General features: G+C 40.7%; 1 protein-coding gene across 1 annotated transcript in view; it reads left to right on the plus strand.

Annotated features, from left to right (window-relative positions):
* The window catches only part of STARD3NL (STARD3 N-terminal like), a 62,183-nt gene that overhangs the window by 28,915 nt on the left and 19,478 nt on the right, over positions 1 to 13,790 (plus strand). Inside the window, exon 2 of the mRNA XM_010841495.1 lies at positions 8,971 to 9,253. Coding sequence (XP_010839797.1) covers positions 9,029 to 9,253 — 225 coding nt within the window. The 5' untranslated portion in view covers positions 8,971 to 9,028. The remainder of the gene's footprint in view (positions 1 to 8,970; positions 9,254 to 13,790) is intronic.

A 13,790-nucleotide genomic window follows, 5' to 3' on the forward strand; every position in this document is an offset into this window, starting at 1 on the left:
TGTCCGACTTTGCGACCCCATGAATCGCAGCACACCAGGCCTCCCTGTCCATCACCAACTCCCGGAGTTCACTCAGACTCATGTCCATCGAGTCAGTGATGCCATCCAGCCATCTCATCCTCTGTCGTCCCCTTCTCCTCCTGTCCCCAATACCTCCCAGCATCAGGGTCTTTTCCAAGGAGTCAGTTCTTTGCATGAGGTGGCCAAAGTATTGGAGTTTCAGCTTCAGCATTAGTCCTTCCAATGAACACCCAGGACTGATCTCCTTTAGGATGGACTGGTTGGATTTCCTTGCAGTACAAGGGACTCTCAAGAGTCTTCTCCAACACCACAATTCAAAAGCATCAATTCTTCAGTGCTCAGCTTTCTTCACAATCCAACTCTCACATCCATACCTGACCACTGGAAAAACCATAGCCTTGACAAGTCGGACCTTTGTTGGCAAAGTAATGTCTCTGCTTTTGAATGTGCTCTCTAGGTTGGTCATAACTTTCCTTCCAAGGAGTAAGCGTCTTTTAATTTCATGAGCACTTTAAAGAAGTGAATTTGATAATAAGCCTAACTTTGACAGCATTCCACAGTATTTTCTAAATAGTCTGTTTTAATTTTTAACTATTTTTATCTCAGTAGTTATTTTAGAAAACTTATTTATTTATTATTTATTCTGTATTTTGCATCTAATTGTAAGGCTTGCCAAATTATATATTTTTAATAGTCTAGCTTTATGATCAATATTTAGAACATGGCATATTATATCCTTAAAATAGCATATATGTATGTAGGGTTGTAGGGTTGAAAAAATACAGTGTTTAATAAACTTACAGTGTTAAAACTTACAGTGTTGGAATAATCTATATCCATTTGTGTCTTTAACATACTAAATAGATAAAAAAAGTAAACTAAAACTTCCCATTTTGATTATAATCTATCACTAAGTAAGCTTTCGCATTTTCTTAGTTTTTAAAGATGCATTTTGTATTTCTGTTCTTTCTCATAAGAAGTACATGGATACTGATTGGTAAATCTTAAACCTGATTTCAATTATATTGTGTGTGTGAGCATGTGTGCTAAGTTGCTTCAGTCATATCTGGCTCTTTGGAACTCTAAGGACCGTAGCCCATCAGGCTCCTCTGTCCGTGGAATTCTCCAGGCAAGAATACTTGAGTAGGTTGCCATGCTCTCCTCCAGGGCATCTTCCTGACCCTAGGATCAAACCCATGTCTCCTGCATTGGCAGGCAGATACTTTACCACTGGCGCCATCTGGGAAGCCCTTCAAATATATTAAGACTACTATCAGATTGTAGCTATAATTGCTTAGGTTGCTGCTGCTGCTAAGTCGCTTCAGTCATGTCCAACTCTGTGCGATCCCATAGACAGCAGCCCACCAGGCTCCCCCATCCCTGGGATTCTCCAGGCAAGAACACTGGAGCGGGTTGCCATTTCCTTCTCCAATGCATGAAAGTGAAAAGTGAAAGTGAAGTTGCCCAGTAGTGTCTCACTCTTAGAGACCTCATGGACTGCAGCCTACCAGGCTCCTCCATCCATGGGATTTTCCAGGCAGTAGTACTGGAGTGGGTTGCCATTGCCTTCTCCTAGTTGCTTAGGTTAAGAGTATGTAACTTCAGAGTATCTTCAGAACTTTATGCATCTTGAGCTTTTTAAGTTTTTGTGTACTTATTAAAAATCTCTAACTGAACTATATACCCTCCTTGGCTTTTTATTGAGTATGAATTTGTGATCACACCTAAATGCAAGTCAGATTGAGAGTAAGCAAATATGGTATCACCATCACATAGTCAAGTTCAGTTATTACAGCTTTGGGTTGAGCTTGGTAGCTGTCATTCATTTAATAAGTCTACTTATTAAATGATTATTAATAAAAATGATTATTACATGTAAGCTTATGAAGAGATATTGGCAGAATACTGGAGTGATGATACAACCTTTCTATAATTCTCTTTTGCAATATTCCCACTTGTATACTATATATAGGATATGCTGGTTTTTATGGTGGCTAACCATCACTAATATGGTCTCTGGGTGATATCTCTAGGAGCCACTTAAGAGCAGTTTTGCATGATAATACCACTGAGGGTCATCAGGAGACATCTGGACATTTACCTCCCCAAAAAAGCTTTTCAGTGGTATCACATTCGTGACTTTGTTAGCTTTGAGTCCAGCCGTCTTTCTTGTTGACTGCGAAACTTGATTTTGTCAGCCTCTGTGTCCGGAGCCCTATGAGAAGGGGCACTTCCTCACACAGGTAAACTCACACCTCAGAATCTACAGTTAACAACATAACTGCCGTATAGGCTGTTTAATCTCAGGCTAACTGGTGTGCTGTTGCCCTGTCACACCTTAATAAGGAGCACGGCATTATGACAGGTTGTAGGAGGTATGTTGGGAATTATTAAACTGTTCAGTAACAAAAGACACTGATGATGCCCTGATGCCATCATAGTAATCGTAGGAATCATCTGGTCAGTGTGTTGAAGACTTAAAATCCAACAGACAAGGTGCCCCTATTTGAAGGGTGCCAGGCTGGGCACAGCTGCCATTTGTTCATGACCCTGTTTCTCCTGTTTTGCGGACTGACCACCCCCCTTTCTGGTGGGCATGTTCCCACCTTTGAACATATGTCCAGTCACCTTGTTCTTGTTTCTTGGCCCGTGAGCCATTTTATGTCTTTAAGGACAGAGCACATCTACTCTGATTCACTGTGTGTTGATTTTATGGTTTAAATTTCAGAGGACAGTATTATCTTAATTTCCCGTTATAGTCCTGGTGATATAGGCAAATCTATAAAACGCCCAGTAGAGTTTCATACATGCACATAGATTTTTTTTTTTTTCTTCTAAGTATTTCACTCATTTTCAGTTGGAAAATTAATAGGGATCTGCTGGAAAAATTTGACTCCTTGATTCTGGAAAGATTTTAAAATTTATATCAAACAGTTGGTGAGTGATTTTATTTAGATGCTTAAATTTTTTTTACTTATTAACTTAAAATAACTTTATTTTCCAGACTTCTCTATACAGTAATTTCCTATTGCTACAGCTGCTAATTCGAAAGTGATGTGAAGGTGTTTTAAATTTCAATCCAATTGTCTAGATTTTAGTACTGCATTTCTAGACATTGTATTTAACTTGGAGTATGTAAGGCATAAAGTAAGCCAGGGCTGTTTTGAAATGTGAGCATAATGGTAGTGGATATTTGCCAAAGACAGGTTTGTTTGATCTTGATTTTGTTAAACTTCCTGTAGTTCTTCATCGTGATAATCCTCTAGCCCAGAAGCTGGAATGTAACACAAATTCATTAGCTTCCTAACCTGGGCTGCTGCCAGACTTTCTACTAAAGCCACTGTCATCAGAGTTCTACCAGGTCTTTCTTTACCTTCCAAGGTAGAATGGACATACTAGAGTATTAGAATCAGGAAGCGCAGGACAATGAATCATGTGTTGTTGTTGTTGTTGTTGCTTAGAATGTCTTTACTGCAAAGCATCTTCAGGATATTCTAAAAATATAAGCAGCTCATCTAAACAGACACTAAATAGAAGTTTTTATTTTTTGAAAGTTTGAATAGTTAGTTCAGTTCTGACATGTAGAATCCCCAGGTCTTCTTAGGCATGTAGAACTTTCCTCATCTCACAGTGATACCTTTAGAATAGGAAGGTTGTCTATTATGTTTTTCTGATACTCTGGATTAGCTTCCTTTCCACAGCACTGTCTTCTCTGTGCATGCTTACTCTGAAAGCATCTGTGTTTTTTTAGCTATCATGCCTTTTGCTCATACTGGCACATTATGCTTGTAAATGTCAGGTTACTCCCATGTTATTCCCGTTCTCCACTTCTACCTGTTTCATTTTGGAAACTTTCGGCTCTAAACAGGACTTTTAAAAAACCATCATCTACCGGGTCTCATAACATGTGGTGGGCCTTGCAAGAGGAGAGCCAACTCTGGGTGCTTCCTGCCCCCTGAGAAACCCAGTCCTGGGACAGAGTGGGCACCCCTGAGGCAGCTCTGGTCTTTAGGGACAAGCCCAGTCACTGTATCCCAAGGGCCGTTTGAACACCTTATGTCCCTCCTGTTTCCTTCCAGGAATCTGACAGAGAGGAAGGAAGTGGAGGTCTTAATCCTCAAATATGTCTTGAAATATCTTTCGGATGGGTGAACCCTCATAATCCACGTAGGCCTCAGCTGCTACTTTTTTGTTTTCTCCATCTGTAAGCAAACCTTTCTAGGCAAGAATAATTTCAATAACAAGCATGAGGAAAGCTGTGAAATAGCACCTTGAGACACAACCTTCAGTTGTAGGACTCTCTGCCTGTCAAGCAAGGGAGGGGGAGTAGATCAGCGTGGTGGACTCGGATGCCCCCAGGCAAGGTCGAGGCTGAGGCCAAGTGGAGAGTGTGGGCTCCATCTGAAGAGCTCAGCAGTTTCTTGGCTTTGTTCTCATGGTAAGGGAATGCAGGCCTGGCCATTCTGTGTCTTTTAACTTTTCCAGAGAAGCTAGACATCTGGAATTTTACTTGAAAGATCATTATTTAAAATGTTAGCAATTAGTTCAAAATCTTTAGAAATCCTGTACAAGACCAAGCAAAACATGTCTGTAAGCCAAATCTGCTCCCCAGGCCTCTGGATAAGTTGATGACTAAGGTCTTGCTGAGTTAAGTGTTTTTAGTGTCTGTTATCCTCACATTCTCTCTCAGAGTAGAACATACATTGTCTTGCTGTGACCGGAAGTAATACAGAGAAGAAGGCTGGGACCCTGGGTTGAGAGACTTGATTTGACTGCCACCACTAGGTGCCCAGAGGCCCTTTCCTTTTCTCCCAGGAGACTGTGGGACTTGTGCAAAATGCTTGCTGTGGTGGCTACTGCCCCAGAGCAGCTGCTGTTTACCATCTGGGTAATATATCAATTCTGTGTCGAAGCAGATGGAGCTGAAGTTTTGGCCAACCAGTTTTACAGCCATCCTGGGGACATTTGAAAGATACAGCTGCTCGAAGATGTAAGCTCTTCTTTCTAGAAGCAAAAGGATCTCAGATTTTTGTGTTTCTCCAAGTGTGAAGGGTATTATCGTTTAGGAAGCTACCAGTATAGATGGGACAGCGTTTTTCTCCAGCTCTAGTAATGTGGGATTAAGGGAATAGAATAAGGCAGAGAGCCATGTATTGGGCTAAAAGTACTGCTGAAGTGGCCCTAAGGTAAGCCAGCATGAGACAAGACCACCTGTGCCTGAGCTATGCTATGTCACAAGGGCCACCTATGGAAAAATAAAGAGGAGAAGAAATTATAAGTTTTTCCTCATTGAAGAATCAGAGCATACATTGGAAAAATTAATATTCATCAATTAGCCTACTTTTTGCTGTTATAACACAGTAACTCTGAATTTCAGCTATCTCCCCTTTGAGAAGGTGATGGAAGCAACAGTCCCCCTTTTTAGAAAATTACAAATAATAAAGGAAGTATTTTAGGCTTTGTGAACCATATAATCTCGGTTGTGGCTATTCCCTTCCCCTTTCTTCATGGAAAGTATCCATAGCAATCGATACCAACCACAGGAATGGGTGTGGTGGTATTCTAATAAAACTTCTGCATTCAGAAACAAATAGCCTGCCACATTTGACCTACAGGCTGCAGTTTGTTGACTCCTAGTTTAGAACATTGACATTTGTGATAGATTGGAATATTTGTCAACAAATACTCACTTACCTTCTTCTCCTGTTTGGATGAAGTATATACATCTCAGCTCCATGCCCTTTGGGCTTTAACCAATAGAATATGAGCAAACATGATGTGTACAGAGATTCCACTGTGCTTACATGGTTGAGCTTGTCTCCTGTGCTCTTGCCATTTGCCATGAAGAGAACATGCCCCAGGTCATCTTGGACCAAGGGGAAAGACAGACAGGACAGTCTAAGACAGACTTAGACCCAACACACAGTTTGAAGCCAAACTCTTCTATGCATCACCTGAAGCAGAGTTGCCAGCTGGGCTCAGACTAGACCAGGTGAACTGAACTAGACCCATGAACCTGGGAATAAATGTAGATTGTTTTAAGCCTCAGAATTTGGGAGTGGTTTGTGAACACAGCTTGACTGTCAAAATAGCCAACACAGAGGAGGAGCCTTACCTATCCAGATAAAACAATTAAGATATGAATCTCTTTTTCAAAAACCAAAACAACAAAAGAGGATTCTCATCTCCTCACACAAATTCCAGAGAAAAATAAGGTGATGTTTTTCTTTATTTTATAACCCTCCACTCAGCTCTTCCTCTCCTGCCCCCTTTCCCGTGCTCCTTCCATCGTTGGAATAAACCCTGCTTTGTAGATTCAGGCCCCCATATGTACAGCTGATCAGTACTTAACACTTCTTTAGAGAGGCAACCCACTCCAGTATTCTTGCCTGGAAAATCCCATGGACGAAGGAGCCTGGTAGGCTGTAGACCATGGGGTCGCTAGGAGTTGGACGCGACTGAGCGACTTCACTTTCACTTTTCACTTTCATGCATTGGAGAAGGAAATGGCAACCCACTCCAGTGTTCTTGCCTGGAGAATCCCAGAGACGGGGGAGCCTGGTGGGCTGCCGTCTATGGGGTCGCACAGAGTCGGACACGACTGAAGTGACTTAGCAGCAGCGGCAGCAGCTTTCCTCAAGCCAACTCCAGAGTGGACTCAGTACAAGAACTGGGTGTTTAATACTTTCTGCATTGTATCTGGGAAAATATCCAAGTTCTTCCTCAAAAATGAGAAGTAGAGGTTTCCAAGAGCCCACTCTGCATTATTGTGTGGGCTAGATGCTAGGCAGGATTTATCCAGTCAATATATGTTTTGATTCTGCTGTACATGTGCTGAGGTGGTCCCTAAGGACACAAGGGTGTGCAAATCAAATTGAAGGGCTTCAAGGAACACTCCAGCTAGTAGGAGAGATGGACAAGTGGTAATTAAGGCAGTGTGGTAAGCATTATTGTAAGTGGCATATCCACAAGCTTAAGGGAGGAGATGTACTTGGCCTTGCCTGGGGATAGGAATGTGGGGAGTATTTCAGGGAAGTCTTCCTGAAGGAATTGACACTTGAACTGAATCTTTCTGAAGGACATGGTTAAGGTGAAGTCCTGCAGTTGTAGAGCGGAAAAGAGGCTTTAGAAGTATCTTCCACTTTACTCATTAAAAGGAGGCTTTCGCTGCCTTTTAAAATTTCAATCTGTCCCAGACAGAGGTCCATCTGATAAGAGTCAAGCTTCTCAGAGCATTCTGTGCCATGGGTAACTTTACTATTAAAGCCATTGCAAATAGCACCTAAGCATTCTAGCTAATTAGCAATTATATAAACACATGTATGAAACATAAGGTAATGATTCTCATTTCCCAAGTCAGGTGTGTACAGCGTTGAATGATGTCAGTTTTTAGTTGGAAATAGCCTCAGGTTTCTCGGCTATTGGTGTTTGCTGTCCTTTTTCATTGATGAGGGGAAAGGAAAATGAGTAAGACTAAGAAAATGATCTAATTACCTTGCAAATGGTTTTCTTCCTAAAAACAGTCCTCTATTTGAATTGTGACTTCTTTAGATTTTCTGTACAGTTTAGTGGATTTGAGCCAATGATATGACAATAAATTATTAAAAAAACAAGTACAGCCCTATTAGCCCTACTAAGACCAAGACCACGCTTGTGCCCTCTAGTAACTTTTTCCTTCCTTTTGCTTGGGAGTAATCACTGACCCAGACTCTAATGACACAGATCAACTTTTGCCTTGAAGGTCTACAGTTAAGTTCCTTTAGATTACCAGAAGTAGGGTTACAGGATCAAGAAATACAAATATTTTTAAGTATCATAGTTCATATAACCAAATTGCTTTCAAAAATGTTTTGTCATTAAATCACTACACTTTATGAAAATGTGGGAAGCACTTCTGTTCCTGAGTGTGGGGAAGGAGAGAAATGAAAAGCCAAGGGTAAAGATAGACTTGAGGGAAGTTCCAGCAATGTTTTGAAGCGGTATTTTGCCCACCTGAAAAATGTTCTTCTTTCTCTGGACTTTGCCAGTCACCCCATTGTGGCAGAAAGGAGAGCACGGAAGCCTTGCGCTGGTTAAGCTCTGGACGTAAATGACACGCATTACACTGGCCAACAAAAGGCACCAGGTTCAGCAGAACCAGGGGCGTATAATCCTCCCTCAGGGAGAGCTAATGTAGGAAAGGAAACCAGAATAGTTAGCAAAGAAAAATGCCATCCATCATAATACTCTCTGTTTGCTGACTTTGCCCCATCCTTGGGGAGATCAGATCATTCAGATTCCCAATCTTTTATTTATTTTAGAAGCATGTGCTGGCCTTGAGGGGAGGGATCCAGTGTCTCCATTTGGGACAGTGATTGTTGCAGTTATCAGTGAGGTGTTTGCATATGGTAAACTTCTTAGGGTGGACATAGTTCTTTTCTAAGGAGAGGTGCAGAAATGGACTTATTAACAGGTAATGGAAATGCAAAGATACCGTGGTGGAAAGCAGTTCCTCTATAGGAAGTAGCTGATTTACGTGTTTTAGTTACATGCTCTCAGTGAAGCTGTTCGGTAAACGTTTCCTGGTCCACAGGGAATGACACTGACAGAATTGTAGTTTTCTGCCTGGCGCAGCAAGGGAGCTGCCTTGGCTTGTTCACCCAGAGGCATGCTCCAGGTTCCAGGCACACATTTTTGTTGTGATTAACAACCTGTCTTTACCATTTACTGTATTGTATTCTTTATTGACAGTTTTTTTCCATAACAGTTTTTTTTGGAGTAGTATTGATGGATAACATCAAGAATTGCTTCTCATTTCACTTTCTCACTCTATCTTCATCAGGACAGAAATGTCTTCAGTTCAGACACCCTGATGCTCAGACAGATGGACTGTTGCACGGGGATGGGGGTCACATTGCAGTATCAGGTGGGCTCTGATTTAATGTGGTGTCTCTCTTTTGTTCCCCAAAGATCTCTTCCCTCGAGGGATGGTGAAGTTGGAGAGAGGCTCCTTTAACCCTCCTGCAGGATGAACCCCCTGCCAGAAGACATGGAGAATACTCTCACGGGGAGTCAGAGCTCACACGCTTCTGTGCGCGACGTCCACTCCATCAACCCCACGCAGCTTATGGCCAGGATCGAGTCCTATGAAGGAAGGGAGAAGAAGGGCATATCTGATGTCAGGAGGACTTTCTGTTTGTTTGTCACCTTTGACCTCTTATTTGTAACATTACTGTGGATAATAGAGTTAAATGTAAGTGAGTTTTGTTCTTGTTTTCTGTGACATTATATGAATTGTTTCCAGAGACAAAGTTGTTTATTATTTTTCTCATCATTTCTGTCTCACTTTCCTGAATTCCACCTTTCTTTCAAATGAGGCATTCTTGATCTTCTCCAGTTGATTTGAACTTTCCTTGTTTTTTACTGTTATTGTTTAAAACAAACCTGGTTAGTTTAAAATGTATTTTGTTGTTATGAAGTTGAATTCAGGGGTTTTATTTTATAACAGGAGTTAGCAAACTGCAGTCTGAGAACCGAATTCAGGTGGCCTGGTTTTATAAATAAAGTTTTATTACAACATAGCCCTGCCCATCTGTTTACATATTTTCTGTGGCTGACTTTTGTACTGAGTGGTTGAGTTGACTAGTTTTGACAAAGTCCATTTGGCCACAAAGGGAAAATTCTTTATCCCCTGGCCTTTTAAAGAAAAAAACAAGTGCTGGTCCTTGCTTCAAAAAATGAAGCATGCTTCTGGAATATGTTTTAATGTTACATCTACTTTGTAGTTCCTACATTGAAGATTTTTGCATGCACTTATTTTTTATCTTTTCTCGGAGACTATTTATTCATACTTTATCCAAAAGAAATCTTAGAGACATGTGGAGGTTTGTCTGATTTGTCAGCTTTCTGTGGTTATATTGCCAAATAATTGTCTAGACCAGTACTGTCCTCGTTCAGGCGCTCAGTCATGTCTGACTCTTTGTGACCCCGTGAACTGCAGCACACCAGGCTCCCTGTCTTTCACTATCTCCTGGAGTTTGCTCAGACTCATGTGCACTGTCAGTGATGCCATCCAACCATCTCATTCTCTGTCGCTGCCCCCTTCTCCTCTTGCCCTCAATCTAACCAGCATCAGGGTCTTTTCAATTGTACAATGCAAGCCTTATATGTAATTTTAAGTTCTCTAGTTGCTACGTTTCATAAAAGTAAAAATAAACAGGTGATAGTCACTTTAGTAATATATTTTATTTACCCAATATATCTGTTTTCTTGAAAACCATGCCTTTGACCATTTATATTTCTTATAAGCACATGGGTGAACTCTTTCAGAATGCTTTCCTCTCAGACAAAAGTTGTCCGTTTCCTTTACTTTCAACAATTCATTTATTTCAAAGAAATATTTGCTAAAGCCTGGGTAGCAATAGTTATTAGCTATTGTTTATTATTAAGAGATTACTCTTTGCAGGCATGGTGCTAGGTGCTTTATAAGAAATTTATTAAAATATAGAAAATATGAAAGGATGCTGAGATTCCTGTTGGAAAATTATTTTTAATTTTGCCTCATAAATAGAGTGAGTGTCTTAATCTAAACTGATTAGCATTCTGATTCATACCAAAAATTTCTGTTTTAGATTTTAGACTCTTAATAGTTAGCATCATTGGAGTAATTTAATTTCATCATAAATTCTAATAGAGGAATAAAGCTCTTTTTGAAAGCAGATATATACTTATATTAGAAAATAAAAAGCTTTTTTTTTTTTTAAAGAAGAGAAGATTGGTTCTAGAATCAAGGTCATATCCAATATGAATCTACTGTTAGGTTTCTGTTCACAGATTTTCCTTCTTTTAATCTAACTCTGTGGGTGTGCCCTATTATTATTTAAAGCCAGAGAAGCCAGTGATATGACAACAGTGATTTCAAGTGTCTCTTTACTATGTGTTGCATCAAATATTTCAATTGATATAATTAAAAGAATAATATATTTTCAAAACAATCAGCTGTGGAATGAGAGATGAAAAAGAAATACATCTTTTAATAGGAAAGCTTAACAGTTTTAAGGAAGCACACTTAACATTATCATAGTGATAGCACAAAATCAAGGCGTTTGTTGGTTTGCCACTGATATGACCACACAGAGTGCGTTTTAAGTAAGAGAAGCTGTGGTTTGGGGCTGTGCTGGGTCATGGGGTTACACTTCTCACTTCCTTCCTTCCATCTTGCTTTGAGGAAATTAGAATGGAAGTGAGGTAAGTGGGATGCGCCCTGTTTCATTCATCATGAGAGACCTGTTTCCATCTGCATGCAGCTTGTTATAAATGAAAAATCACCAGGCCTAGCAATTGAGAAATGTGTTTTTAATCCTCACTTTTCCTCTGACTGTCAGTTTCCTGATTTGTAAAAAGATCACAAAAGAGTATATGATCTCTAAAATAGTATTTCTTGACTTGCTTAGCGAGGCCATTTTTTTTCTCTAAAGGCACATTTAATTTTCTAGTTCTGTTTGTTTAAAATTGTCAGTCCTGACCTGGGTTTTTCATTACACACTGTACCATCCCTTTTCTTTTGTTGTCTGTTTCTATAAACCTCTAATCACTCAGGTCCATTGTTATTTTTACATGCTTATACATTTACTGAATGCCAAGACACAAGATTCTGATTGAGGTGTTGCAGGCTTCACAGAAAGCTACAGATTTAAAGTTTAGCTGAGGAGATAATAACAGATATCTTATATTGCCTCCTGGTGTTAATCTTTAAAAGAGGAAAGAAACAGCATAAAGGGAACTTAGGCCTTCAAAGGAACATGGGGGCCCAGATATTCTAAGCAATCATAGCAATAACCAAATACTTTGCCTTCACATACAATTTCTAAGTTGGCCACTTTCCTCCTGGCTCCAGGGAGCTGACTGGAGCCAACCCAGCCTAGAGCACACAGCCTGGGCGAGCTGGAGCGGCCTAAGAGCACCGTGGTTAATTTTCCTGCTCAGAGACCTTGGGGTGGCTGATTTCTTTGGGTGCAGTTGAAGGGATGGTTCTGGTTCTGTATCAGACCTTTTGGTACATACCTGAGTAGACTGATTTCTCAAATTAGATCTAGAATTCACCATTGGCTTGGTTTGCCTGAAGATTCTATTTCTCTTTTCCCCTAGACTCTTAGACTGACAGGGACAGGGATCAAAATGGCAGCAGAAGAGAAATCATTTTTCTTTCTCAGATTTTGATACCTGGGTTAAAATTATAGATCAAGAAAGGCCATTATCAATGCTTATTGCCTGTCTTACTGTATTTTCCAACTGATGTATTTGAAAGAGCCAGGATGCTTCTGCTTTGCCTTGGAGCCATCATGACCAGCTCTGTGGCCTCAGGCAAGCCATTTAAATTCTCTGAACCTTGGTTTCTCAGTCAGGTAACTGAGCTGATACCTGTCTTGCCTTCCTTGTGACTTCTTGTGAGGATCAAATAATAAGATATATACCACAGCCCCTTGGCAGTTATGAAGCTCTATCTAACTATAGATTATGTAATTTATTGTTAGCTAAAGTAAATTTTAGGGCTTCCTGGGTTCTACAGTGGTAAAGAATCTGCCTGCCAGTGCAGGAGATGCAAGAGACATGGGTTTGATCCTCAGGTCAGGAAGAACCTCTGCAGTAGTAAATGACAATCCACTCCAGTACTCTTGCCTGGAAAATTCCATGAACAGAGGAGGCTGTCAGGCCATAGGGTCCATAGGGTTGCAGAGTCAGGACACGACTGAGCCCACACACAGTAAAGGTAAGTTGTACCCAGAAACAGAAATAAACAAATTGCTTATTATTCTCTCATTACTGTTACACTTATGTTTCAGGTGTTTATTATCCTACTGATTCTGATTTTATTATTTCACTGTCACTATGTTCTGTGCTTAAACTGTGATCACCAATGATAACAGAAATTCACTGGGAGAGTTCAGTGGATTGGAATTATCTGAGGAGTGAGTAGAGGAGATGAACTGAATTGTGTATGGAAGGAATTGTGTGTGGGTAGAAGGAACTGGGGATAGAAGAATGATGTAGGATCAGATGGTGGGACCAGTGGGGAGACAGTTTGGTTAAGGAGGTGAACAGAAGCACTGAGGCAAGAGTGTGCTTGTGTGTGTGTGTGTGTGTGTGTATATGTTTTGCAGGGGGAACAGGGGCAGACAGAGAAAATACTAGCCTGGCTAGAAATAAGGTTCCCATGGGAAACAAAATTGCCTAGTTAAGTTGGTTCCAGACTATTGAAAATCTTAAAACAGCTACAGAGAAGTGTTGGACTTAACTGCAGTTGTGAGCTGAGATAGATTCTAGAGCAGACTGGAAAACACTGTTTTGAGATCTTCCGGAAGTTAATGACTCATACTCCACATCACATCATGACCTACCTGCTGTTTCTGCTTGGATGCTTAACGTGATGTGCTCCCCAGTGACACACACATCCCTGCTTTCCTTTGCTTTGTTCTGTATCAAGAAATGATACTCAGATGCTCAGGCCAAAGGTTAAGACTCATCCTTGATTGATTTGCTTGGTTTATTTTGTCTTTCTCATGCCTCCTATCCTTAAAAGTAAGGCCTGTCAAATCCGCCTATAAAACACACTCATAACATGACCTCTTTCCATTTCTACCAATACCACCCTTGACCAAGCCACTCATCCAAACTACTGCACCCTGTCTGGGCCTGACCGGTTTACCTGCTTCCATGCTTGTATGTGTGTGTGTGTGTGTGTGTGTGTGTGTGTGTGTTAGGGGCTCGGTCATGTCCGACTCTTTGTGCCC

The sequence above is a fragment of the Bison bison genome, unplaced genomic scaffold (genome assembly GCF_000754665.1).
Source record: "Bison bison bison isolate TAMUID 2011002044 unplaced genomic scaffold, Bison_UMD1.0 scf7180017864162, whole genome shotgun sequence".
NCBI classification, from domain to species: domain Eukaryota; kingdom Metazoa; phylum Chordata; class Mammalia; order Artiodactyla; family Bovidae; genus Bison; species Bison bison.